The following is a 23694-nucleotide window of genomic DNA, read 5'->3' as shown; positions in this document are numbered from 1 at the left end:
ACGATGCACGATTCTGGGTGGCCAATTTTCTATGAGAGTTTGAAGTTTTTGCGTTTCGTTGCTCCTTTACCCGCTGGCGAAAGGGCGAAAACAAAGCATTTGCTTCGTTGTAATATCCTGTAAAGTGAAAAGGATTTTCCTTGCCAAAGCCGGCATGGGACGGAGCGGCATATTGTGGTGGAAAAAGTAATTTTCACTCCTTTTTGTTGTTGTAACTTTTACCTTACGGTGGTCCATTTAAGTACTGACTGGTGGCACAAGTGGTGGTGGTTACAGTTACCGAAATCTTTTGCAAAGAATGAGAGAGAGGAAGAGACTAGTTGTGCAAATGAGTTCCTTACTGTGTAAGATTAAAACGGATAAGTCTGCTCGGGAAAGGTTAGGCATTTGTGGCTCTGTAGGCTCTCCCTCCCTCCCTTCACAGTACGTGACTAACACGTTTGTTCGCTTTTGGTTGGTGAAGTTTGCACAGAGTTACTGTTGCAGTAAGTATAAATATCGATTTTGCGCCATTTCAATCAGGCGGTGAAGGAAGGTGGTTCATTTGGCTGTGTGTGTTTCTTTCTTTGTAAGTAAAAATAGCAGAAAACTGTTAACTTTTTGTCTGTGCAACATTTCGTTATGTGTTCATTAATACTTGCTTGCTTATTAGGCAGTATCATTGTGCGCAAAAGCTGGCTTTTCTAATGATTATGTTAATTAAGGGGTTTATTTTTGCTTTACTACGTCATTTCTGAAGATCACCAAGAAGTTTCTATCTAATTAATGCTTACTCATGTTGTGTGTGTGAGTGTGTGTGTGTGCTCTTCTATTATCGCCAAACGCAAGTGTCAATGACGCGCGTTCTTTCAAAGAAACCCCTTTCCCGAATTTTGTTTCGCCTCGCTTCGGATGGTGGGAAGTGTTATTTGGTGTAATAAATTTGTGCATATTTATTTCCCTAGAAAAAAAAATCTGAAAAAGTAAAGAAAAAACACACACTCCTATCCCTTTCCGGATGTTTTTGGCTGGGGAAAAACAGGGATACATCTTAAAATAACGCTCCACCCTGCACTACTGCGTTGCGAGAAGAAGAAGATGACGTCTCATTTTGCTCATACGATCGGACTCAGGGCCTTTTCCTCGATGTTCATGGTGTTTAAATAAATAAAGCGAAGATATCCAGGAGGTGGAAAGAGGAACTGTAGTTAGCTGCTGAGCGGACCATTGTGACTCAGTCGCCAGACGCACTGAAACACCGGAATTCCTTTCACTCGCGTAGAACATAAGAAAGGAGGAGGTGGGGGGAGTATTGCGTTTTGGATAAGCGCGAAAATAATCCCACAAAATGAAGATGCGTGCTCGGATTTAGGAAGGAGAATTCAAGATGCAAAACGTATCGGCGATATGAATGATATGCGCCTTTTGTTTGATTTATGTCACTGAATCTCTTGTTGTACTAAGATAATGGGCTGCTTATATAGACGCTCTGCATTTTGCTGAGCGAGGCGAGCGTATGGTGCCGTGCCAAAGGTACCGTTTCATACATCGCAGGACGTTTGTTCGAATCTAATCCTGAGCGAAATCCCTCATATTAAAGGTTGTTTATATCTGGGTTGGTATGAAGCGAATGTAATATTTCCAATATTCTTCTCATATATCAAGACATGTTTTGAATAATTTAGAGAATCAATAAGAAGAAAGCCCAAGGTTTTTAAATGCCAGTAAAAAATAAGTCAAGTCATTAAGGTAAAAAACGATTTGCTTTTTAAGGGCAAACAAAAACATGACACACAAGTTAATTGGTTTTTACTCTTATCCCTTGTCAGACATTTAAAACCTTCCTACAAACTGGTATCGAGTGTACTAGTTAGTGTTAAAGAACCCCTTCTTTATCTAGAGCGCATACAACCCCCCGTCTTTGCTTGCAGACAGCAACCACAACACAGCACAACACAGAACCCCCTGCGGGTATTATGTAATCGGAACTGCGGCACAAAAATGCACAAGAATTCGAAATGCAACTACACTACCCTTCCGGACGGGGTTGGTATGTGTCAGAGGTTAACATTTGGGCGGAGGGTTTCGTCTTTCACTGCAACACACTGCTTCCGACGGGGTTGAAAGTGCATAGGCTGCTTCCATGTGCACCCGCAGCACCATCACACGAGCACGGTTTGTAAGCCAAGGCTACTACACCAAACAGTGAAACGCCTTCAGATTTACTCACTCGTCAGTGTCTTCCACCTTCTGCCCTTTCCACACGCAACATACACACACGGAAGGGGTGTGTTTGCAGTGGTTTTGTTGCAAAATACAGCTGTTTCAAGCTATCGCTCCTCTGCTCTCTTCTGTTTTTCCATCACGCGTAGTAGTTTGCATTCTGGTATCTCTAATTCTGCTTGGAGTCGCGTGGTTGACAAACGACGACGATGGTGGTCGCTTTACAATGCACCACAACATTCCATGGGAGAAATCGGACACTACCGGCCACTTTGGGTTTGGGTGGGGTGGTTGGTGCTACTATTACTGAAGCAGACCCAAAACAAAGGGCGCACCAGCTGTAACGGACATCAACTGCAGTGAAACGATTGCATGAAACAACACAATTTAGGGGGAACAACGAAGGTGGAGCCCTAGCCACACCAATACATCATAGCCACGACGTCACGTGGCATTTGACCCGGGCTGGGGAATGGTGCAAAGTTAATTTAAAGCGGGGATTTTAAACTCGTGCGACAAAACAAGAGGGGCCGAAGCATCTGATTGCCTACGGTCTTCATTGAAGTTTGGCTAACACAATATATATGCTCCGCAATATGTGGAAGAGCTCGCGAGCGGTGAGTGGAACGAGATTGAGTCAATTGATTCTAAAGCTACCACGATTCAATCTGTCCCTCGGAACTGGTGGGTTATTGCACAGTGGGAAAGGCTTTAGGAAACATTCTCAAAAGTTTATGTAAAATTGAATGCTTCTAGTACATACATAACCCTGTGACCTATAATTTAGAGATAATAAACCCTTACGCCCCAAAAATGAATCACACCACACGCGTGTGCCACTGGCTGCCATTAAGATGGACTGTTGTTCTGATTAGCTTGCTGCATCAATAAGAAAAAAACACTTTCTTCTGGAAAGATGACCCCCTCTCAACCTACTACCTCCAACCAAACCCTCAGCCGCCGATTATGCGGGACATGTCATCGCTTCATTATCTATTTGACCTTCGCTTGACATCTTGCTTGCTTGGTTTTGAATGGGCTGCCCAGAAATAGTATCAACTCCGATTCTCTAGCTTTCTCCTCCACCATGCTTCAAACGATTAAAAGGTGAAAGATGGTGGGACCCTTGCTCCTTCACTCGCTCTTTCTTTATCTTCCCCCGCATTTCCTTACATTGAAGGTCAACTTTAATCAATGACCTGAAAAACAGAGCTTTCCAGGTTGAGAATTTATCGTTCTGTTGTGCTGAATGGTTTTATGAATGGCATCATTCATCGCTTTTGAAAAACGAAAAAGACCAAAAGCAACTGCACCACACACCACGGTGACACACATTCCGGTTCGGTTCTAAACTGTAAAATTATTTAGTTGACATTCCACGTCCCGCTCACGATGAGAGCATAGCGTTCCGGCATTGCTGTTTTCGTACGACACTATTCCGGGCATATTACACCTGGCCGGAACGGGTGGGGAATTGGGAAGAAAGTTGCGTCCTTTCGTCCTGCAACACAAATCGGTGTAGAAGGACCAGTTTTGCGAAGAAATTTATGTTGATCGCGTGCATGACGAGTGTAACCCTTTTCTTATTAAAACAAAAATAAAAAGGCAAAAAAGCAGCAAAAGCTTCGTGCTGGGGTACCATAAAAATTTCACCTCCTGGGCGCGCGTCTGTTGTTTTTGTGTTGCCTTGTTGGAGTGGAAAATTATGTTTTCAAAAAGGTGCAGTTGTGTGGTAAAATTCTTTGCACCAAAGAACAAAAACAAGGAGGAAACACTTTCATTCCGGAAGTTGAAGGATCATGCGGTGTGGCGCGGGAAGGGCGTTGCAGTAAAATGCTGAATACAAGCGTATATTATAGTACAATTTAACGCTTTATTTAAACGCTCTGCTGGTGGGAATAGATTGCAAAAATTGGAGCACGGATTGCCCTAGTCAGCAGTGGGTGGCCATTCGATTATGTTGCCGCCGCCGCCGCCGCCTAGCGCAATTACATCGATCGTCGTGGTCGTCGTCGTGTACCATTTGTGCCACATGGTCGCAAGGCGTTTTTATACTCGTTTCTTCTAATACAATCGCCTCTGCGTCTATGCGCGAATGCACAACCGCGAAGAATTCGTGAATTGTGTGTTAGTTTCTTCTTGTTGGTGGAATTTGCTCAACCGAAACACCCTCCCAAAGTCCGTTCTAGGTGGGGTAAAGAGCGTGCTCTGCATTTAGGTCAGTCGTCAGTTTTGCATGGCTTGGTAAGCAAACACAAGCTCAACCCACCCACCACACCCGGGTACGGTGCATTTGCTGGATGGATGTGTTTTGGATGGAGTAACACTTCAAAGAAGATAGGGGAGAACCCGTTACACCTGTGAGCAATGATGGCGGGATATTCTAGGCTTTATATTTGTCTTTTGGACCCCACTGGAACTATTATCCAGCTTTTTGTTTGGAAACCTCTTAATACTTTGTTGCTCTACGTGAATGTTTCATGCAGACTCTGAAGACAAGAATTAAATCAGCAACACACATTCTAGACACGTTCTCCTCTCGCTTGAACTTCACAAACGAATGCGTCCCCCAGTAGTGTGCACACTGTTTACGTGCTTGCAAATAAAACAATATCTTTGCTCTAGGTCGAGGTCGCTGCAGAAACGCGCAAAGATGGGCTCTTATCTGCAACCACTACCGTAATAAAACAAAAGAAAACGACAACATTTTCATCATTTTGATTTCTCTGAAACGTGTGCAATGTGCACATAAACAAGAATATTTAGATTCGTCTCGTTCTTTTTCTCTCTCCTCGAATGGTGGTAAAAAAGCGCCTTTGAAAACTGTGCTGGCTTGTGTTTGGAAGGTGGAATTTCGTGTCCTGCGGGATAGAAATGACTATCCTCCCGTTCTTCTCACTCCAAAAGCGACGTGAAACGTCTTTACCTTTAAAGTGAAACGAAAAGAAGACCATCATCCTTTTCTCGTTCTTTTGCTTTCTTCAACCCGAAAAGAGTGTGCCACAGGAGCAGCAAGATTTGAGGCGTTGCTGAATTCTTAATGAATTGAAAGCACGTCTTCATCTGCCTCAGCCGCGGCTTCATAGACCTCTGCCATCATACCTTTAGTGTGAATTTCCCCCGAGGATTTAACGCGTTCGTTCTGTGAGGCAGTTCTGTGACACCTGTAGCAGGGAAATGGGATCCAATTTCGCATCTGCTCCTCACAATTGGCCCCAACTCCCTGTTTTTTTCTCTCTCTCGTTAAAAGACATCTTCCCTGTAAGGCGATGACAATCGTATGCCCACACTCCATAGCACAAAGGGGTTGCGATTATTTTCCTCCATCATTACACGTTTCTTTTGCAATTTTACAGCAAATTCGAAATGGGGTCAGAGAAGAAAATCCCCAGAGCTCCCATAGAGTGTTGGTGGGAGTGGTGTTTGTCGCCATCCTTATCAAAAGAACTGTTCAGCTGTGGAACGTTGCATAGGGAAAGATCGGCTGTGAAGATTTGTATGAAAAATTGATTTGGTTCGTCGCCCGACTACTGCTGCTGCTGCTGGTTTGCACTGGAAAAGCCCTAACTATTCAGACGAAGGAAAAGAGGGATGGCTCTCTGGAGACACTTGCACGAAACAACTTCCACGAGATAACGAGTCCTGTTGGCTACGGTGCAACCGATGGAGGGGGGGTGATAAGCAACCAACATCGTTTCTCGATCGTTTCTCGCAAGTGGGCGAATTTTGCCGTCCATGGAATTGCCAACACGTGCTGCACTACCGATGCAACCAAGCGTTGTGTGTGTGTGTGTGCCGTGCGCTGTAAAAGTGTTTAGAGCTGCCGGGGGTTTTGCCGGGCTAAAATAAACACTCCTAACGGGCGGAATCCTGTGTTTGACGTCATGCAATCGTCTGAACATCGTCGAGCGGTTGATCCTGAGGAAGGAAAACGAAAGTAAACGGCAACATACATACATCGTGTCTGCAGTAGACGCGACTGTTTTCTCGCTAATTCTTGGCACATCGTCAAGATCCAATAGAGTTGCAAAAGACAGAACACGGAAGCCACCAGTTATCTATAATGTAAACTGTTCACTTTTAGTCTCTGCACCGACCACCGAGCATGTTGCTCATGCTTGTCTCTCCCCACAGCACACACAGACACTGTTCTGACCTAGATACTGACAAATGGATCTCCTCTAATCAACGCCGTTTGCTTCTCTCTGTCTCGTTTTAGGTAAGCAAGCAGCATAATAACCTCATCTCTGGTGCGGAAAGGGAACCGCGAAAAACGACACCGCGAACACAGATGTGCTAAAAACCGACAATGGGCGAGGGCGTCGGTGCTCGGTAGTATCATCCCCATCAGCAAATCATATGCTCGCCACTGCCTTGATTGTGCAGTTGACGGGGTGGTGCATCATTGTCGTCGCCGTCAAGAAAATAGACCAAATTGTTGTGCTCATCATCACCGTTTTGTAGCGCGCGCACCGTGTTGCGCCGTTGTGTGCGTCCGACCAAACCGTCCAACACAAGGTCATATTCATAAAATCCTGTGCTAATCTTCGCGCCTTCTTCGCGCGTCCGCCTCCATCCCCCTGACAACTGGTAGGGCTCGGAGTGTTAGTAAGCATGACACACCGGGGGGCACGCTCTTCCTTCTCTCTGCTGTACGATAATGCAATCTGCAACGAATCCTCCCCCCCCAGCCCGCCGAGCACCAATTTGCTGCACAATAGCCGGAGTGTGGTGTGTGGGTGAAAAAAACCGCGGCTAGAAACAGTGTCGATGGACTGACATCGTGCAGGCTGCTGCTGCTAAGCTGCATGGAGAGAGGTGTAATGTGTGCCCGCGTCAAATTGCGACCGGGTGTTGTGTGTCATGATGTGGTATGGTGCACGCTCTCTCCCTCCGTGCCAACGATTACATGTTGGTTTCAGGTCGTCTCTGTGTGTAGGTAGTAGGCGGAGAGGAATAGTTTGTTGGGTTAGCGTGCAAAGAACCCAACTATATCGGATGATCCCATTGCATCCCGGGCCCCCCCTTCCTAATGTCGATGACTTTTCTGTGCCGTCAGGTGCGAAACATCATTTTGGATGGAAAGAGTGTAACATTAGAACAGTAGATTGAGCACATTAGTAGTAGACGGCTTTTATTGTGTCACTCCCTCGCGTTGAGAAGGTAACTGGATGCCGTTTTACCCTTTCAGTCATGTGTTTATTGTCAAAAATCAGCTTATTGATGGGGTTTGTGGCATCATGAGATGAAGTTGACATAGTTGTTGCATTACTGTAACTTTATCTGTAAAAATAACAATAACTGGGAGCATTTTTACTGTCTATTTCTTTCCACTCTAATCCCCAAAGCTCCCAGTGTTACATCCGGCTGCAAAAAGGTGCAACATTTCATCATCAACACCTTACTTCTAACAACATGTGTCTATTTCCGTGAGCTGTTTAATGATCGGCTCGATTTGTGATCGAGCGCTAGCTTATCGTTTGAACATTAATTTATCTGCAACACAACGCGCGCGCTGCAAGATCAGAAGCCAAGTAACACAAATCAGTTGCAAACGGGGGCGGGTGGTGGTATAAAATACATACACACACACTCACAAATCTCGGTCAGCCGTTCAATTGATTTCCTGACCAATCAATCAATCAACACGGCTCGCTGACGACGAGAAGAGGAACGCTGGATTGAGCACGGTTTGGTAAAACGGTTATTCGTCTGGCTCGCGGGGGGAAAGGAATCCCGGCACTCCCGTCGTTTCGTTGGTATGTCGTTAACCTGTGCAAAAACACCATCCACCATCGAATCCATTTCTGCCCAAGACGTTCTAAGTCAACGAAGTGTGTTTATGTGTGTGTGTTTTTGCTCACTTTGAAGTGCAAACGCGCCCCTTCATGCGCGCAGGGCTGCTGCTGATTTATTTTCATGCTCGGCTGCATACTCATCAGCGCTGCTAGAAATGCCGCTGATCTTCCCCACTAGAAAATGCAATTCCACAGAGCAGCCCCCCCTGGCCGCATGCATGTTGATTAAATAATTAATTATGTATCTTGCTCTCTCGGTCGGTCGGTTGTGTTGCGCTGTGTGCTGTCTTCTTTCGTCGAGGGAATCTGATCGAGCCTCCCCGCTGGGGCATTTGCAATGCAACACACCCAACCCAAATGCTCCACCGGGCGATTCTTATTGCAGCACCTTTCTGCCATTGGGCTGTTGTTGTGTCTCCCCATTAGTGCGTATCATCAGCAGATCGTAACTAATGCGAGAAGAAAAACAGTTCAAAATCTGAGAGAGTAACTCGAGCATGCATAAAGTACAACCACCGGCGGCCGCAGTGCAGCAGCAAAAACTTGAATGCATTTCGATCCAGAGCCGGCAACACACTTACGCCCTCCAAACGCGCTATTCTGTGACGCGGGTGGGGGTTTTTACCTAATAATCTCTCGCAAAGCTCTGGTGGGACCATGTTGCGGTCTACCTGGTTTTGCGTTCGCGATGGGATTGGAAGCCGCGACATGATTTATTAATACACATGCCTTTTTCCCCGCTGCGAACCGTTTTCGATTGAGCGTTGATGAGTGATTATAAATCAGAGCTAGGAAACGGGGGAAAAAAAACGTGGAAAACAGTTGGGGCCGGTTTTTTGAAGGTGAATGTGAAGATGTGACAGTGCTGTGGACGTGCTGATGGTGATGACGAGTTTGGCACGGTGACAAGGGGGGCATACGGTCGGACATAATTATGAAATGCTCGACTTTTTCCTGCTCTTTTTTCTGCTACTTATGTCAAATATTGGGTGATAAATATTCGAGACGGAAAAAACCTACGATTGCTAGCGTTTAAATGACTTGATGTAAAGCTACAAAAAAGCAAATTAATGCTTAGTTTAGATATGCATGAGGCGCAGTACTAAAGCAGAGGCAGACAAAAGATTGAACTACAAATCACGAAAGTAATGGAGCAGTTTAGATTGTACATAATTTGCTATGCTACTGCCTAACAACTACCCCTCGAAACTCCCCCTTCCCGCGAAGAAGAACGTTAAAGGAAAGCCCTCCACCCCCCATATCCATCCACCGAGACTCTACCCCGGATGCCGTTTTGCATGGACAATTCGTTTCGCTAAGGTAATTAGCAGCCGCAGCCAAGCCAAGGCGGGGTTGGGGCATTCAATCATTCGAACGGTATCGCATAAACAATTTACCTAATCCGATTACGTACGGCCGAGACTCATTCTCTCTCTCTTTCTCGCTCCGGCTAGACGTGGCCTGGAGAAGAAGGAAGTACGTGAAGCGTAAACACACGATGCACGCTGCGGGGCGGATGGAGAAGAACAAAAAAGCGGCAACATTTCACCGCGCGTGTTCCGTTCGGTTGGACTCCGATCGTTTCCTGTTCCGCCACCGTTGGAAGTTAGAAGTAAGCATTTTTGCTGCCTTTAAGGGAATGTTCCTACGTGCAGAGGGTTATCATGTGCTGGTACTATTAAGGGAGGGAGGATAGTAGAATCTATCACTATCGAATCGTTCCGAGACACGTGATTGTATGGGCATTGTGTGTGTATGTGCCACTTATCGAAATCGTGGCCAGAAGACCTACTCAACTATTGGTGCTCAATTTCCCCGAAGCACGCAACCGCACGGGAGGAAGTTTAGCAAAGCTAGCAAATAGGCAGCCATCCATGTACGAGTAGGATTGTACGGGACTCTCCATATCACTGACCCACCCGACAAGCGTTCCTTCACTGCCCATAATCAGATAGAGAACACTCCCGATAGTGGAATGCAAAAACCCAAGGATGATGGGCAGATTGAGGCTTTTTCCGGTGCAATTCTTCTGCTTCTGTTATTCTTATCTTGCTCACACAAAAAAAGAACAGAATGATATAGTGCAGAAAACTAAACACAGCTTACCGTTGCAGGACAGACGATAGAGATAAAGAGTGGGTTTAAAGCTTCCGCAACCCAACCTTCCATGCTTACCAGGGACGGCGAACTGCAAAACATCACTTGAGGCGTACAGCTTTATTCAATTTCAAGTCGACTTGACAGTGGAACGAGAGGATGTTGTGTTAACAGCTGCCCGAGGATTCATTTACTAGACCACCTTTTGGCATCATCTATGTCTGTTTAAAAAAAAAACCCCTCCCCTTGTCCCAGAGATAAGTTCAGAGATGACAAACGTTAGCGTGTTGTATGCGGGACGCAGAATCCTGAGCGCGCTATCGTCTCGTGCCCTATTTTAAACGTTCCGAAAGAAAAAATGCGCGAGTGCGGTGTACTTCAAACCGGATGCATCCCCCATCTTCTAAGAGAAGTTAGGAGCTCTGAGTAGTGATGGGTAAAGTTTGGCAAACATCTGGAGTCGACTCCGATCCGACTCTGATTATTTTGGAACCAAATCTGCGAGGTCCGCCCGGCATTATCCGGAGTTGGAGTTATCATTCGAAGTCGTTCGGAGTCGCCTGGAGTCGTAGTTGTCCTGAGTCGTCCAGAGTCGTCCAGAGTCGTCAAGAGTCGTCCGCTGTCCGTAGTTATCCGGAGTCGTAGTTGTCCGAGTCGGAGTCTTGCGGAGTCGTCCGGAATCGTCCGAAGTTGTCCAGAGTCGTCCGGAGTCGAACTTCGAAACAACTCTGGATGACTCCATAAGACTCTAAAAGACTCCAAAAAACTCCAAAAGACTCCATAAGACTCCAAAAGACTCCAAAAAACTCCAAAAAAAACCCCTAAAGTCTCTGGACGATTCCAAAATACTCCGTCCCGTTCGACTACGACTCCAGACGACTCCGGGCGGAACTAGTGGTTTCGACCTCGCCGGAATCGGAATCAGACTAACAACTAGTCAGAGTTGGATCGGAGTCGTGGATACGCTCTAGAGAGCACATCACTACAGCGGACGCTTCATCACCTGGAAAACGTGGAATGATGTGTAAGCTTGGTTTGTGAAGAGGGCCCACGTTTTCTCTCGGTTACATTACACACACACACCACTACCAGTGCAGCAATGTACCAGCTGAAACTGGTGCGTTTTTCACACCTTACACTCGAAAGACGATTAAAAGGATACGAATATTCTCTCGTCCTTTTATTGTTGTGCTTCGCGAGACACTGGGCGTAATAAAGTGCAATAACCTTTCGAGAATGCATTCCACACTACCGGTCCCGCTGGCCCGCTGGCTGGCACAACAGAAACGTTGGCAGAAATTTGTAATGAATGAGCTCGTGAACGTGTACACGTGCTCAGGATCTGGGTGCATTTTTTGTGTGTGTAAAGGTTGTTGCACAATTACAACCAATGCGGGTTCTAGTTTGGACTGTCACTGTTGCAGTATTACGACCAGTGCGCGTGCAATGTCCAGCTTACATATAGGCCTCTTGAACCGTTGGCGAGGAGGATGTCGTTCGTTCTTTTGAAGAGAAGTTGCCGTTGTAAGCTAGTCCCAGTTCTGAAGCAAACGAGACGATACTTTAAACCTTCATTTCACACTCACTTCCAACCACACTCCATGAAGTGAGGGCACGATCATTATTTCATTAATTTGGCGCGAGTTAATGTGAAATTGCCATTAGCGCCTGGGGAGAAGAAAACCCCGGTAGCGACGACACTTGGAGTTCTTCTCCCCGACGGTTTGGAGTTATGTTCCTCGGTGGTGGTAAATAGAATTAAGAAGAAAACAGCCGCCCATCATCATCATCGAGCAGGTGAGCAGGGCAGAGTTGCGGCCTATTAACTGCTTGATTGCATCTCATCTCGGGTTGGTGGCACGAAGAAGGGGAAATGAAGTCAAAAAAAAAGTCTTCAAGATGTCAAACAACTTTAACAAACGGATGGGGGGAGGGGGGGACCCGTTCTCTGGCTTGTGCAAAGGTGCGAATGAAACGATGGACCTATCTGCTGTTTAGCCCCCTTCGTTGTAAGGACAACGCCACCTCTTCTCTTGCTGTGTGCACGTCGAAGCATTTCTTTCCGCGTCACGTCACGCAAAGAGAGAGAAAAAAAACGAACCCTGTCGTCCGTAAATGGGTTTAGCCTCGAGCGAAAGCATTTTGAGCATTTTCTGTCGTACCGTGGGGGGGGGGGTTAAGGGGAAGAACTCTTGCCCCCTTTTTCCGTTTTGGATGGAGTGCCGATGGAGTGTCGATTTGGAAATAGTTGATGAACAATTTTTTAAAGCTCGATCGCGCTAAAGTTAGATTTACTTGCCATCTTTTCATGTAAGATTCGTCGTTATTAAAGTAGCATTCAAAATGGAAGAAAGTAGCTGAACAGTTAAATCCTATGTATGGGATAAGTCTCAATAATATTTAACTTTTTTATCGTAAGAATGCCTCTAAAATGGAGCGCAAAACGGCAAACCAAAGCCGATCGATTTTACGATCTCGAGCGTGTGTTTATCTTCTGCTTGTATGAACGAATCGATTGAGCAAACATTCTGATGATCGCCATCGGCGTGCGCCGGCGTGTAATACGGTCGGCTGTGTGAGGTTTTGCGTATACATTCGCCAATAAAAGAGAGAAGTCGAAGACAAACACCAATGATGATTCATCCGGCATCCACCTCTTCCCCTTTGCCGCGTAACATCCAAAATCATGTTGTTTAGACACGGCGAATGATGGTGGCGGGCCGCGGACAGGGCTGGTGTGCGCGATAATTTATGCGCCAACATTATGACGGCAGCGGAAAAACAAACCATCGAATAAAGTGGTGGCGGCCTGCACCAGCAGTACCAGTAGCGCAGAAGCTTATTGCCCATTTACCCCATTGCTGTACGTGTAGCTTGATTTGTCTATTAACCCTTCGCTGACTCGACTATCTTGGAATGACTAAAATCTAATGCCATTTGTTGGTTGTGCCCAAAGCGCGTGTTTATACTTACCAAACCAACTGGATACAGCCACTTTCGAGGGTTAAAAACGAATAATAAACGCACGAGATACGACACCCCCAGCAGACACATTTGCGTGCTGTGCGCACAACAAAGCGCACCCCACCACTCCACTGTGTTATCTGTCCCCGAAAAAGGCATTGGCTTGCCAATCCGCTCTCCCCATCTCCCATCATCAACCCTTCAACCTCCCGGGGCGCACCACCGGATGTGTGTGTGTGTGTGTGTGTGAAGGGAAATAGGAAACGTTCGCGAGACGTCCGCACTCGTCATCTTCTCTCACTACCGTCGGATTGGCTGCCGCCCTGTCGGATGGGATGGGGAGGAACTGGAGGGTTGATGGACATGACAAGGGTGGTGATATGATGTTGATCCAAGTTCGCAACTCTCCAGGGCCCGACCGCGAACTATATTCCGAGGGCTTTTTGGTGTAAACTGAATCAACTCGAACGTGGAGTAGGAGTAGGAGTAGGAAGAGGAGGTGTAATGATAAGAGACACAAACGCCTCGAAAGGCGTATGGTAGAGCGCGCGCATTGTAAGCGATTAAAGTCAAGGTAAGTGGACTGGTCGGAGTCGTATGGCGCCCTCCCAAGGAGGGTTTTTTTTTGTACTGAATTGACGAGAAGAATGCTTTTCGAACATCGTTCCATAAGCCGCGCTTAGACAAATCCCACACAAATCCCACACATCATGTCTTCGAAATCCAAATACGAAAATAAATGAGGACGGATGGACGTTACTTTTTCGGATTTTGTTGTGGATGTAAATGAGACTGAGAGCTTCACAGCATAGCATACATTGCGAAGGCACAGCGGCGATCGATCGATGGCGCTTTGCATCATCATTACTCGGACTAACGCGACAGCATTACCATTTTTGGCAAAAGTGATCGGTACGGAACGGATGATTTGCCCCTTAGTCCGCTCACAGCTTCGTTTGTTGTCGATATGATGGACACTGTAGTGAGTAGGTTGGCGAAAACGATACATTAAACCACATTCGAGTGGGCAGTTTGCAGGTTTTGGAGGCGATCTTCAGCCAAGGGTTTTTTTGTGGATTTAATTCCAATTCTTCCAACGCTTCTAAAACGGACACGCGATCGTTTGTCACTGGTCGGGCGGAAAGCCACGGATAGCAATTATGTTCCAAAAAATAAAACCTCGAAGCAAGTGGGCCGTCTCTGACGTTTTGATTTCGTTCATACCATTCCATTATCATGCCGTTCTTTGCGGTGGCGCCAATCCTTCTAGGGAAAGTTGTTCTCAATCCTCGCGCACGCGATTTGCACGAAATCACACACACACGAAACGCTTCTTATGTTCTGTAGCGTGACTTCGAATGTTTGAGTTTGAGTGTTCTGAATGTTCGTCTTTAAAAGTCTTTAGAATTAGATATTTATTTCCTTTTCTTCTTTATTTAAAGGGCGCCGGTAAGGAAATTCGGGAAGCGATTGCGGACCCCTCCCCCGAATGCCAGGAGAAGGCGTGGAACATTGTGATACCGCTGGTGGAGAAGCTGAAGCGCTGCTACGAACACTCCCTCGAGCTGGAACGGATCGTGCCGAAGCTGCTGGGACAGCTGGTGGGCGGCCGGCTCAACCCAACGCAGCACCTGGAAACGCAGCAGGCACTGGTGAAGCAGCTGGCCGAGATACTGGAGTTTGTGCTCAAATTTGACGAATACAAGGTAATGATGAATGCTGCTGCTGGAAAGTACAGCAGAAGGACGTACTGAAGTGTTAACACTTTTCATCCCATTCTCCGCTTGCTAGATGAAAACGCCTGCGATACAGAACGATTTCAGCTACTACAGACGCATCGCCAGCCGGCAGCGGCTCGACCAGACGAACGAGATGATCATCAGTACCGAGCTGGCGAACCGGATGTCGCTGTTCTATGCGCACGCGACCCCAATGCTGAAGGTGCTGAGCGAAGCGACGTCCAAGTTCGTGCAGGACAATTCCGACAACGTCGACAACACGACCGAAACGCTCGGCACGATGGCGAAAGTTTGCCTCCGGATGCTCGAGAATCCGTAAGCACTTTTATTCTTTGGTTCCTAATAGTAGTGGGAGCTCGGAATCGGAACTACCCGGTTGCGATTCCGTTTTTGGAATTAATTCCGGAACCGATTCCGATTCCGGAGTCAACTCCAATGCCGATTCCGGAATCAAATTCCGGAGCCGATTTCGGAATTGGAGTCGGTTCCGAAATCTACTGAGAATGGATCGTTTACAGGTAAATTTGGGTACTTGGCGGCTATCGATACAATCGTAGATGCATAGGACCCAAACGCCTATTCTCATGGAGATACCGAGGCGAACTTGATTCCGGAGGCGATTCTGATTGCGGAACCGACTCCAATTCCGTAGCCGATTTCGATCCCGGAGTTGATTACGAATCCGGTTCCGATTCGTTAGTCGATTTCGAATCCAGATTCGATTCTGGATTAGATTCCGAATCCAAAACCGATTCCGAAGCTGATTCAAGAGCCGGATCTGGAAACCGATTCGTACCTACTATCCGGAAATGGTTCCACAAAAATTTGGAACTAGTCGGAATCGATTTCGACCAAAACTTCCGTTTTCGGAATCAATTCCGGAACCGATTCCGACTCTGGAGCAGATTTCAATTCCGAATTTGTAAACGATTCCGGAGCCGATTCTTACTCTGGAGCCAACTCCGATTCCGGAGCCAATTCCGGATTCCCCTGAGCCTATTATGAGTTCCGGAAAAGATTTCGGAAACTGACTCCGGACCTAATATTCGGAATCGATGCCACAACAAATTGGAACTAATTGGAATCGATTCCGACCAAAACTTCATCGTTCCCATCACTAGTTCCCATCTTCAATGGAGCTTACAATTAATCTTCTTCTTTTCTGATCCCTTACAGCAAACTGTTGGCACAGATCGAGCGGGAAGAAACGCACCTGCTGCTGCTGCGAGTAATGGTCGGTCTGGTGATACTGTACGATCACGTCCACCCGGTCGGTGCGTTCGCGCGGGGCGCCCACGTCGACGTGAAGGGCTGCGTCCGGTTGCTGCAGGCACAGCCGGCCGTCAAGGCGGAACCGCTGCTGAACGCGCTCCGCTACACCACGAAACACCTGAACGAGGACAACACGCCGAAAAACATTCGAAATCTGCTCGCAGCCTAAACAAAAACAAACAAAAAAATAGAAGAAGCACGCGCCCCGCGCATCAAACGCACCCGAGACTGCATCAGTGATACCAAAAGCGCAAAGAAGGAGAGGAGGGAGAAAAGCGTGCGGTTGGCCGAATGCACGATTCCTCCTCCCCCTGTTACTAATACTATCGCTAAAGCTACTACTACTACTACTACTACTACTATTATCATAACTGTACGGATCTTTGTTTGGCACTTCAAACGATCCAACGGAGAACCGTAATGAAAGGCAGGCTCGTGAAAACAGGAAAAAAACATGCACGTGTGTAGTCGCAAGTGCTTTCCAAGTGGGGGTAGCGGGGAAGCATATTTGTTTTCGCCCACTTCCAGTGTTTTGGGAAGCCGACGGTATCCGCTTCTACTTATACAGCATACTTCTTTCTGCACACAAAAAACACACAGACAACAGCATATTAGCCTAGAACAAACTACTTTCAACTTTTGAGATTATTTTGAGGATTATCTGTCTCTCTTTCTTTTTATCCTTTCCAGTCTCATTCTAAAACTAGTGAAATTTAAATTATGAAACCGAAATCCTACTTTGCACCCCTTCTACTCATGAATTAGTTTTGTGTTTTAGAGTGTTTTTGAAGCGAATCTTACGCTTTTTACTGCTGCTGGCGCTGTTTTGTTAGATATCGTGTAAGTTTTGTTTGTTTGTTTTTTTTTTTTTTTTTGTTTAGCACCACTGCATCACACTACGAAGTATAAGATGACGCGCGAATGCTTACTTTTCTATGCGTTATTAGTGTTGTAGGCTAATTCCACGCGCACGCATTGCGGGGGGTTCTCGGTGCGTGTGCGCGTGTTCTGTAGCGGCAGGGCAAGGAGGGAGAATAAGCGAGCGCGCAAAATGAGAGAAACAAAGATTATGTGTCTGTTTTTTTAGTTTAATTTAAATCGAACAAAACCGTATGAAACTATCTATCCTAGGCATTTAAGTGTATCTTGATAAAACTTATAATTAAAACGAAAGTGTGCGAAGGTGGTGGGGGGTAGCACACCCCCATTTGCTACCGCGCACACCCTTTATAAATTGTATATGTATGAAGAATTGTGGGAGGGCTTGTGGGAGACGGGAAGAATGGTAGTGTTTGAAACGGGCGGTGCAAGGCAAACAGTGACAGTTGATGATAGCAAACAAATGAAGTAAATAAGCATGTAACGTGTGATAAGAAAACAAAAACAAAAACCGGAAGTGAGAAAACGGCTAGTTGCGGGCGGAAAAGCGCTCACATCAAACTTTAGTAGGCAGGGCACAGTTCTTCTACCGGGACATTAGCTACTTCAAACGAGGACGAAGGAAGACGAGCGACAAAAGCAGTTGAGAAAAGAGAGAGAGAAAAGAGAAAGAGAGTAGGATGCTAGAACATTGTTTAGTTAAGGATAGTAGAGCCCAAGGATAGAGAAGAGATTGTTTCAGTTCTTTTTTCCATTGAAAAGCACCACGTACACAAGACATATATACACACACACACGACCACCGCCGTTAAAACACATTTGAACGCAAAAGTTGTTAGAAAGCACAACACTTTATCATTCCCCTCTCTTGTGGGGTATGATTTGTTTGTTTTTTTTTTAACCAAAAACACAAACGACGAGCACGCGGTATTAATCTCTCGTTTCTTATCCCCTTCGCATGCGTATGCGCATGCAGTGGCGGATGCACCAACGGTAACAGCGCAAATCTGGCAACGCGCATCGAGCGCACACAAAACACCGGTTGTGGTTAAACATTAGTTAATGTTTTAACTCTATCATTAGTATCGTTTGTCGTATGGCTGGAAAAAAACTAAATGTCGCGTTTGTTTGTTTCATCGTTATCATTCACAGCAGAAACGAACGAACGAACAAAACGCAATGAACGAAATCACAATATATCGAAAACAAAAATGTACACCTTACCAATACACTGCTGGCTACCACGAATTCAGATGTGTTCTATACTATTTTACAAAGCGAGAACAGCAGCATACACAGCTGCCCCGCGTGGCAATTGAATCAAGCAAACAGAACAACCAACTGAAAATACGGAAATATCCAAGCAGAAGAACAAAACAATGGAAAGTGAAGAAAACTTGTTGTTATCGCGTAAGTCTTTTGAGAATCTATAGAACATAACACAAACACACATAACTACAACAACAACACATTAAATAATTTAACAATTGTAATAGTGATCATAAAACACATCACTAAATGTATCATCGGAATATAGTGTAACAGCGAACATTATTTAAACAAGCAAAACAAAAAAGGAACAAAAAACATTCAAAAAGAAGCACAAAATGAGGCGCATATTATAAACATTAACACGCAAATTCGCTCTAGAACAAAGTGAAATCCGTAAATTACATCGACTCCAGGCGCACGTTGAATGTGTTTCCTTCTCTTTTTTAAGGATCGATTTCATTTCCTAGCTAATATTGTCTTTGATTTTTCCGTTTGTACACGTTTTAACGGCGAAACACATTCGCTCGGGTGGCAATTGACCAGCGAGAACGATACCACGAGTACGAGTAATTTAGCAAAAAAACAAGAAAAATATTTGAATCGACCGGTAGCTGATTCGATCGCAAATGTGTATTATCACCCCTAGAAGAGATTAAATCGTGCGTTAACGTTAGTTTAGTTCAGATTGGTAACCTGTTGCGAATTATAGACAACAACAAAAAGACTATTCGTATGATTGTGTAATTTGTTAACAGGGGGTAACGGAGCAGCGAGAGAAGAACCTCCTCCCCCCGGGCTATCAAAAATTGCCTTTTTGTAGAGAAAATTTTCCCTGTACGACAAACACGTTTAGCAAATTCTCGAGTACTAATAACGGTTAAAAACAATCAACACAATTGCTGCTGTCGTGCGCGCGCATTTATCATCCCCCCGTCGATAAGCATTGTGTTAGTTATTCGACAGTAAAATCCTCGTTACTGGCTAACCCAATTAAAGGAAAATGGTTTGATGCGTTTTCTCTATTGTTATCGTTACTACTGTATCGCAAGGACTACCCTGTACGCCACCCAGGCAGGCACTCTCTCACCACCAGTGGTGGTGTGTAGCACAGTGTATGGAGGGAGGAAAATAAGTGCAAAACTTGACTTGAGGGCCGCCGAGCACGATGTAAGCAACACATCTTTCCACATTTAGTACGGAATAGGCGTAGATAAACACGATTGTGAAGAGAGGCAGTGAACAGAATGTAATTCACACAATGCTATTGTAATCGAAAATGGAGGAGGGCTTGGAAAGGAAAAGTCAGCGTAACCAGTAAAACACAAAGACACGAAGACGGAAGCTTATTCAGCTAATGCGCAAATTGCATCAGTGCAGCATGAACCCAACCACACCCAACTGTGCATCGAAATAGTTACTAAATACACAGGAAAGAAGACACACGAAAGCAAACACAAATCATCTAAGCAACAAAGATTCCCCCCCTACTATACACAATAGAATAAGAGAGAAATGAACAATAACTAACCCCTCCCCCAGGCATACACACACAGTACGTGCAGAAGGACTTTTGGTGATGAGGATCACGGGGAAGCTTACCACTATAGAGAGAGAGAGAGAGAGAGATGGATGAGTGAAAATGTGTATGTTGAGCGAGAATGTGTATGCGTGTGTGTGTGTGTTTGTGTGAGCGTGTGCTGGAACTGTGACACCCCGGACGAGGAGAAGAAAATAAAACCAAAAATTCCAAACAATCTATCCCTACACAGCCCGAGCTTGTTGTCACGAAATCCGAGAGAAAAAAAAACGATCGATTTCATGTAGAAGAGGTTTTATTGTAATGCTTGTTTTCCCCCCCAGTTCCGTACACGCAGTCAGATTTACGTCTTACCGTACCGCTTGATGCGGAACGCAGCCGGCAAATGTTCGACCATCGAAAGCGCATTGGCCTGGATCGCTACCAGCTCGCTCTCGCCTAGCCACTCGATCGATACCAGCCGCGGTGCGTCGCGTACCATGCGCAGCTTGCACTTCGTTAGACTGCCCTCGCCGTCCTGCTGCTCGCCGCCGTTCGCGACCGGGCGCCATTTCTTGGCCCGACTGTTTTCCTCCTGCTGCAGCACCTCCTCCTCAATGTCCGGCCCGAAGCGAAGTGTCACTATCTTCGAACCGTTCTGCAGCACCATGGCCCATTCGTGGCGTGGATCGAACGCAATCCCACTGATCGGATGGTTCGGGTCTGTGCCGGCCGGCAGCCGCAGGTACGTCGAAAACACGAACGTAAACTGGTCGAAATCGTACACGAACAGTTTGTGGTCGGAGAAGGCCACCGCTACGCGTGTCCTGCCCGGCTGGAGGGCAAGGGCCGTCGGTGGTAGCTTGTAGCGGGGGAGCGAAATCGAACGCTTCCACTTGGCCGCCGTCCGCTCGAACACGACGATCGAGCTGGCCAGATCGGCACACACCAGGTACCGGCTGCACTGGGACACGGCCGACAGGGTGACCATCTCGGACAGCCACCGGCCGGCATCGATCGATTGCTTGTGGTCCCATTCTTCGCTGTCGTCGGCGGCGGTACAGCTGAAGAAGTTGATCGTACCACCGCCGGTACGATCGTACAGGAACAGGCCCTTGGAGTCGGCCGTAAACTGTGCCCGATAGCAGACGGCGAAATGTTCGGGCGTGTTGCGCACCCGCACCAGGCGCGAATTGACTGGCTCCTTGCGGTTGTAGTCGTACCGCAGCAACCGGACAATGTGCTCGGTCGAGTACACGATCCAGCGACCGTTCGGTGCGATGGCGGCGGCCAGTATTTGGCCGTCGTTTTTGCTGCGTATCTGCAGCACCTTGTTGCCGCCGAGGGCCGGCGCCGGTGCGTTGGCCGGCCCGAGCGTCCAAACCTCCAGATAGTTGACGTACTTCAGCAGCACCAGCCGGCTGTCGGCCGCCACCATGGAGGCCGGCCCCGGCAGCAGCGGAAAGTGCGTATCGAGCGTGAACGGTGGCGAGGACGTGACGAGCAGCGACCCATCGATGCCGCCGGAGAACAGGTACCGCCCGTAGGTGGCCAACGTTTTGATGTCGTGCGTGTGGCCGCGCCGGTTGTGCGACCGGACGAACAGTTTATCCGTCCGCACGCTGCCACCACTGTCCGCCCGGTCGAACACGCGTATGATCGGTTCCACGCCGCCCACAAACACGATGTTCTTCTCCTCGTTCAGCGCCAGGCAGAGCAGATCGGCGGTCGAGACCAGGTGCTGCTCCAGCACCGTGCCCATCTGCCCGTCGTACACGACCAGCTTGCCGCGCGAATCGGCCGACAGGATGGTGAAGTCCTTCAGCACCAGCACCGCCCACACCGTCGTTTCCTGCTTATTGTGGGCGCGGCCGGTCGTCATCTTGTGCACGGCGTGCCCATTGCGCACGTCCCACACGCGCACGGCATCGGTCGAGCCGGTCACGAGGAAGTTACCCGTCCAGTCAAAGTTGCAGCACACGATGCGACCCTCCTGCTTGTCCAGGATGCGCTCGTACGCCAGCTCCTCGTTGTCCAGCCGGTACACGTTGATGTAGCCGCCCTCGGTGCCGACCGCCAGCAGCCGCTCGTCCTTGCTGACGTCGACGCACCAGGCCGCATTGCCCGTCACCAGGATCGACTGCTTCACGCACGGTATCTTGCTCAGATCCCACTCGATCAGCGTGCCGGCGAGGCTGACGCTGAACAGACGCTGGCCGGCCCAGGCCAGCCCCTCGATCGAGACACCCTCGCCGCCGGGAATCGTTTTCTCCAGAAAGGGCGCGTACGCCATGTTCCACACCTCGATCGTGCCATCGTCCCTGTTCGAGAGAAAATGGGCCCGTGTTTCGATAAGTTTACGCCGCTTTGGACGGGGGAGGGAGGTGGTTACCATGCGGTGCTTACCTGGCCAGTGCTAGCTTCCGCGACGACTGTCCGAACGATGAGCAAACGATGGCACGGGGCAGTAAGTTGTAAAACCTCACATCGTGCAGCTGGCACGCCCCGTCCGCTTTATCTGTGACCATTTTTTACGTGTTTAGTGCAAATTCCTACATGCAGCCAGGGAGGAAACCACACACCGCGCGCACGTGTTTTGTTATGTTTATTATTCGGAGGGTTTGTTGTGACAGCGCGCCTCGTACGGTGACAGTTCGGGTTGATTGTGTTTTGACAGCTTACCCGTTGACAGCTTCGGAGGTGGAAATTCAAAATCGTCGTTCAAGCGAAACCCCATTTTGGAAACCTGCTTTCGTATGTCGATTTACAAACGATTTAAAAACGCTCTGTGTGTTTTAAATTGATGTTTTTAAATGCAAGAGAACTGGTATTATGGAAAATGGCTAAGATAAAAACAGTGCAGCTTATGGGATGCCCTCCAGTTTGTCGTGCCCCACATTATCGTTGCCGCTGTGATCGTCCCACGTGTGATGGTCGTCCTTCGGGGTGATGGTAGTAGGCGCGTTATTGGTCGCATTCTTGTTTGATTGGGGTATCTGCACTTGTACCATTCTCATTCCTCCAACATCGCCCGGTTCGTACGCACGTCGGCGAGATTTGTTCTTCCTCGTAACAGCTGCAATCATACCCGATGGAAGGATGATAAATGTTGTAAATCGAAAGCATCCCACTAGTCGCAAGTAAGATACCTTTGGTTTCTATTTCATGCAATGTTCTGGAAGTAAGCATCTTCATTTCCCGCTCAGTGTGAGATCCAACAATGCTCCAGCGCGGTGACGGTATGTCGATATTTCTGGAACGTTTCATGAAACAGTGTACAAATCACTTGTATGATAGGAAATGGCAAAACAGTATTGCTTGTTTCAGTCAGCATACCTTGAAACTGGTCGTTTCTTTCCATCAATCCATGGTGTTTCTACAACGAGCACTTCAACGGTCGCCTTTTCCGGTGTTTCGTGCTCTTCACTTTCCTTTGATGGTTTTCGCGAACACGGACAAAATATACGGCGAAGTAGCTTTCGCAACATGTCGAATCCTTTTCATTCTACGCTTATATTTTCCGTGCCAAACGATTGCTTTGATCTGTGAGCCTGGAGACGGTCTGATTTGTTATGTCTAGATCGTTACTAAGAATGTCTCCAAGCTCTTTCCCAACTGCGCTACGATAAACTTAAAACCTGCTCCCAACAATGCTTTGAATGCTCTACTCGTCTAGACGCCAGACAGGAAACAAATTCTTCCGGCAAAACTTCAACGAAATCAACCAAATTATGACAAACAAGCAGCGTTCTAGCACTTTGACCCAGGAGACATTTTTTATGTGTTGTTCTCTCTGTTTGGCATAAGATAGCGGTCGGTGAACTTTGTGACTGAAAGAGCCAAATTCTACAAAAAAAAATCGTAGATTTTCAGGTGAAGAGCCAACCAAGAGCTAAAATGTATGAAAGTTCTATGAAATATACGAGATATATCGCGAGCCGTACTTTGCCGATCG

General features: G+C 47.1%; 2 protein-coding genes across 7 annotated transcripts in view; one reads left to right on the top strand and one right to left on the bottom strand.

The window, feature by feature from the left end:
- The window catches only part of LOC120908409 (CYFIP-related Rac1 interactor B), a 34529-nt gene extending 14542 nt beyond the window's left edge, over window positions 1–19987 (top strand). For all 6 annotated transcript variants that reach the window (XM_040319367.1, XM_040319368.1, XM_040319370.1 and 3 more), the window contains 3 exons: window positions 14504–14767; window positions 14853–15115; window positions 15977–19987. In XM_040319367.1, the coding sequence (XP_040175301.1) occupies window positions 14504–14767; window positions 14853–15115; window positions 15977–16241 (792 nt within the window). In that variant the 3' untranslated portion in view covers window positions 16242–19987. The remainder of the gene's footprint in view (window positions 1–14503; window positions 14768–14852; window positions 15116–15976) is intronic.
- Window positions 19988–20037: 50 nt separating this feature from the next.
- Window positions 20038–23405, bottom strand: LOC120908408 (U3 small nucleolar RNA-associated protein 4 homolog). Its single transcript, XM_040319365.1, has 4 exons — window positions 23076–23405; window positions 22889–22992; window positions 22146–22815; window positions 20038–22060 (listed from the first exon to the last, which is right to left on the bottom strand). The coding sequence occupies exons 3-4, from the start codon at window positions 22265–22267 to the stop codon at window positions 20104–20106; spliced, it is 2079 nt and encodes a 692-aa protein (XP_040175299.1). The 5' UTR covers window positions 22268–22815; window positions 22889–22992; window positions 23076–23405; the 3' UTR covers window positions 20038–20103.
- Window positions 23406–23694: the final 289 nt, after the last annotated feature.

The sequence above is a fragment of the Anopheles arabiensis genome, chromosome 2 (assembly GCF_016920715.1).
Source record: "Anopheles arabiensis isolate DONGOLA chromosome 2, AaraD3, whole genome shotgun sequence".
NCBI lineage: Eukaryota > Metazoa > Arthropoda > Insecta > Diptera > Culicidae > Anopheles > Anopheles arabiensis.
The sequence above is the reverse complement of the archived record's forward strand: the minus strand, read 5'-3'. Positions and strand labels throughout refer to the sequence as shown.

Bases quoted from the DNA above. Each gene is read 5' to 3' on its own strand.
- LOC120908408 (XM_040319365.1), bottom strand. From the start codon at position 22,267: ATGGTCACAGATAAAGCGGACGGGGCGTGCCAGCTGCACGATGTGAGG. The intron at 22,061-22,145 runs GTAAGCACCGCA...TCTCTCGAACAG, and splicing joins CGGAAGCTAGCACTGGCCAG to GGACGATGGCACGATCGAGG.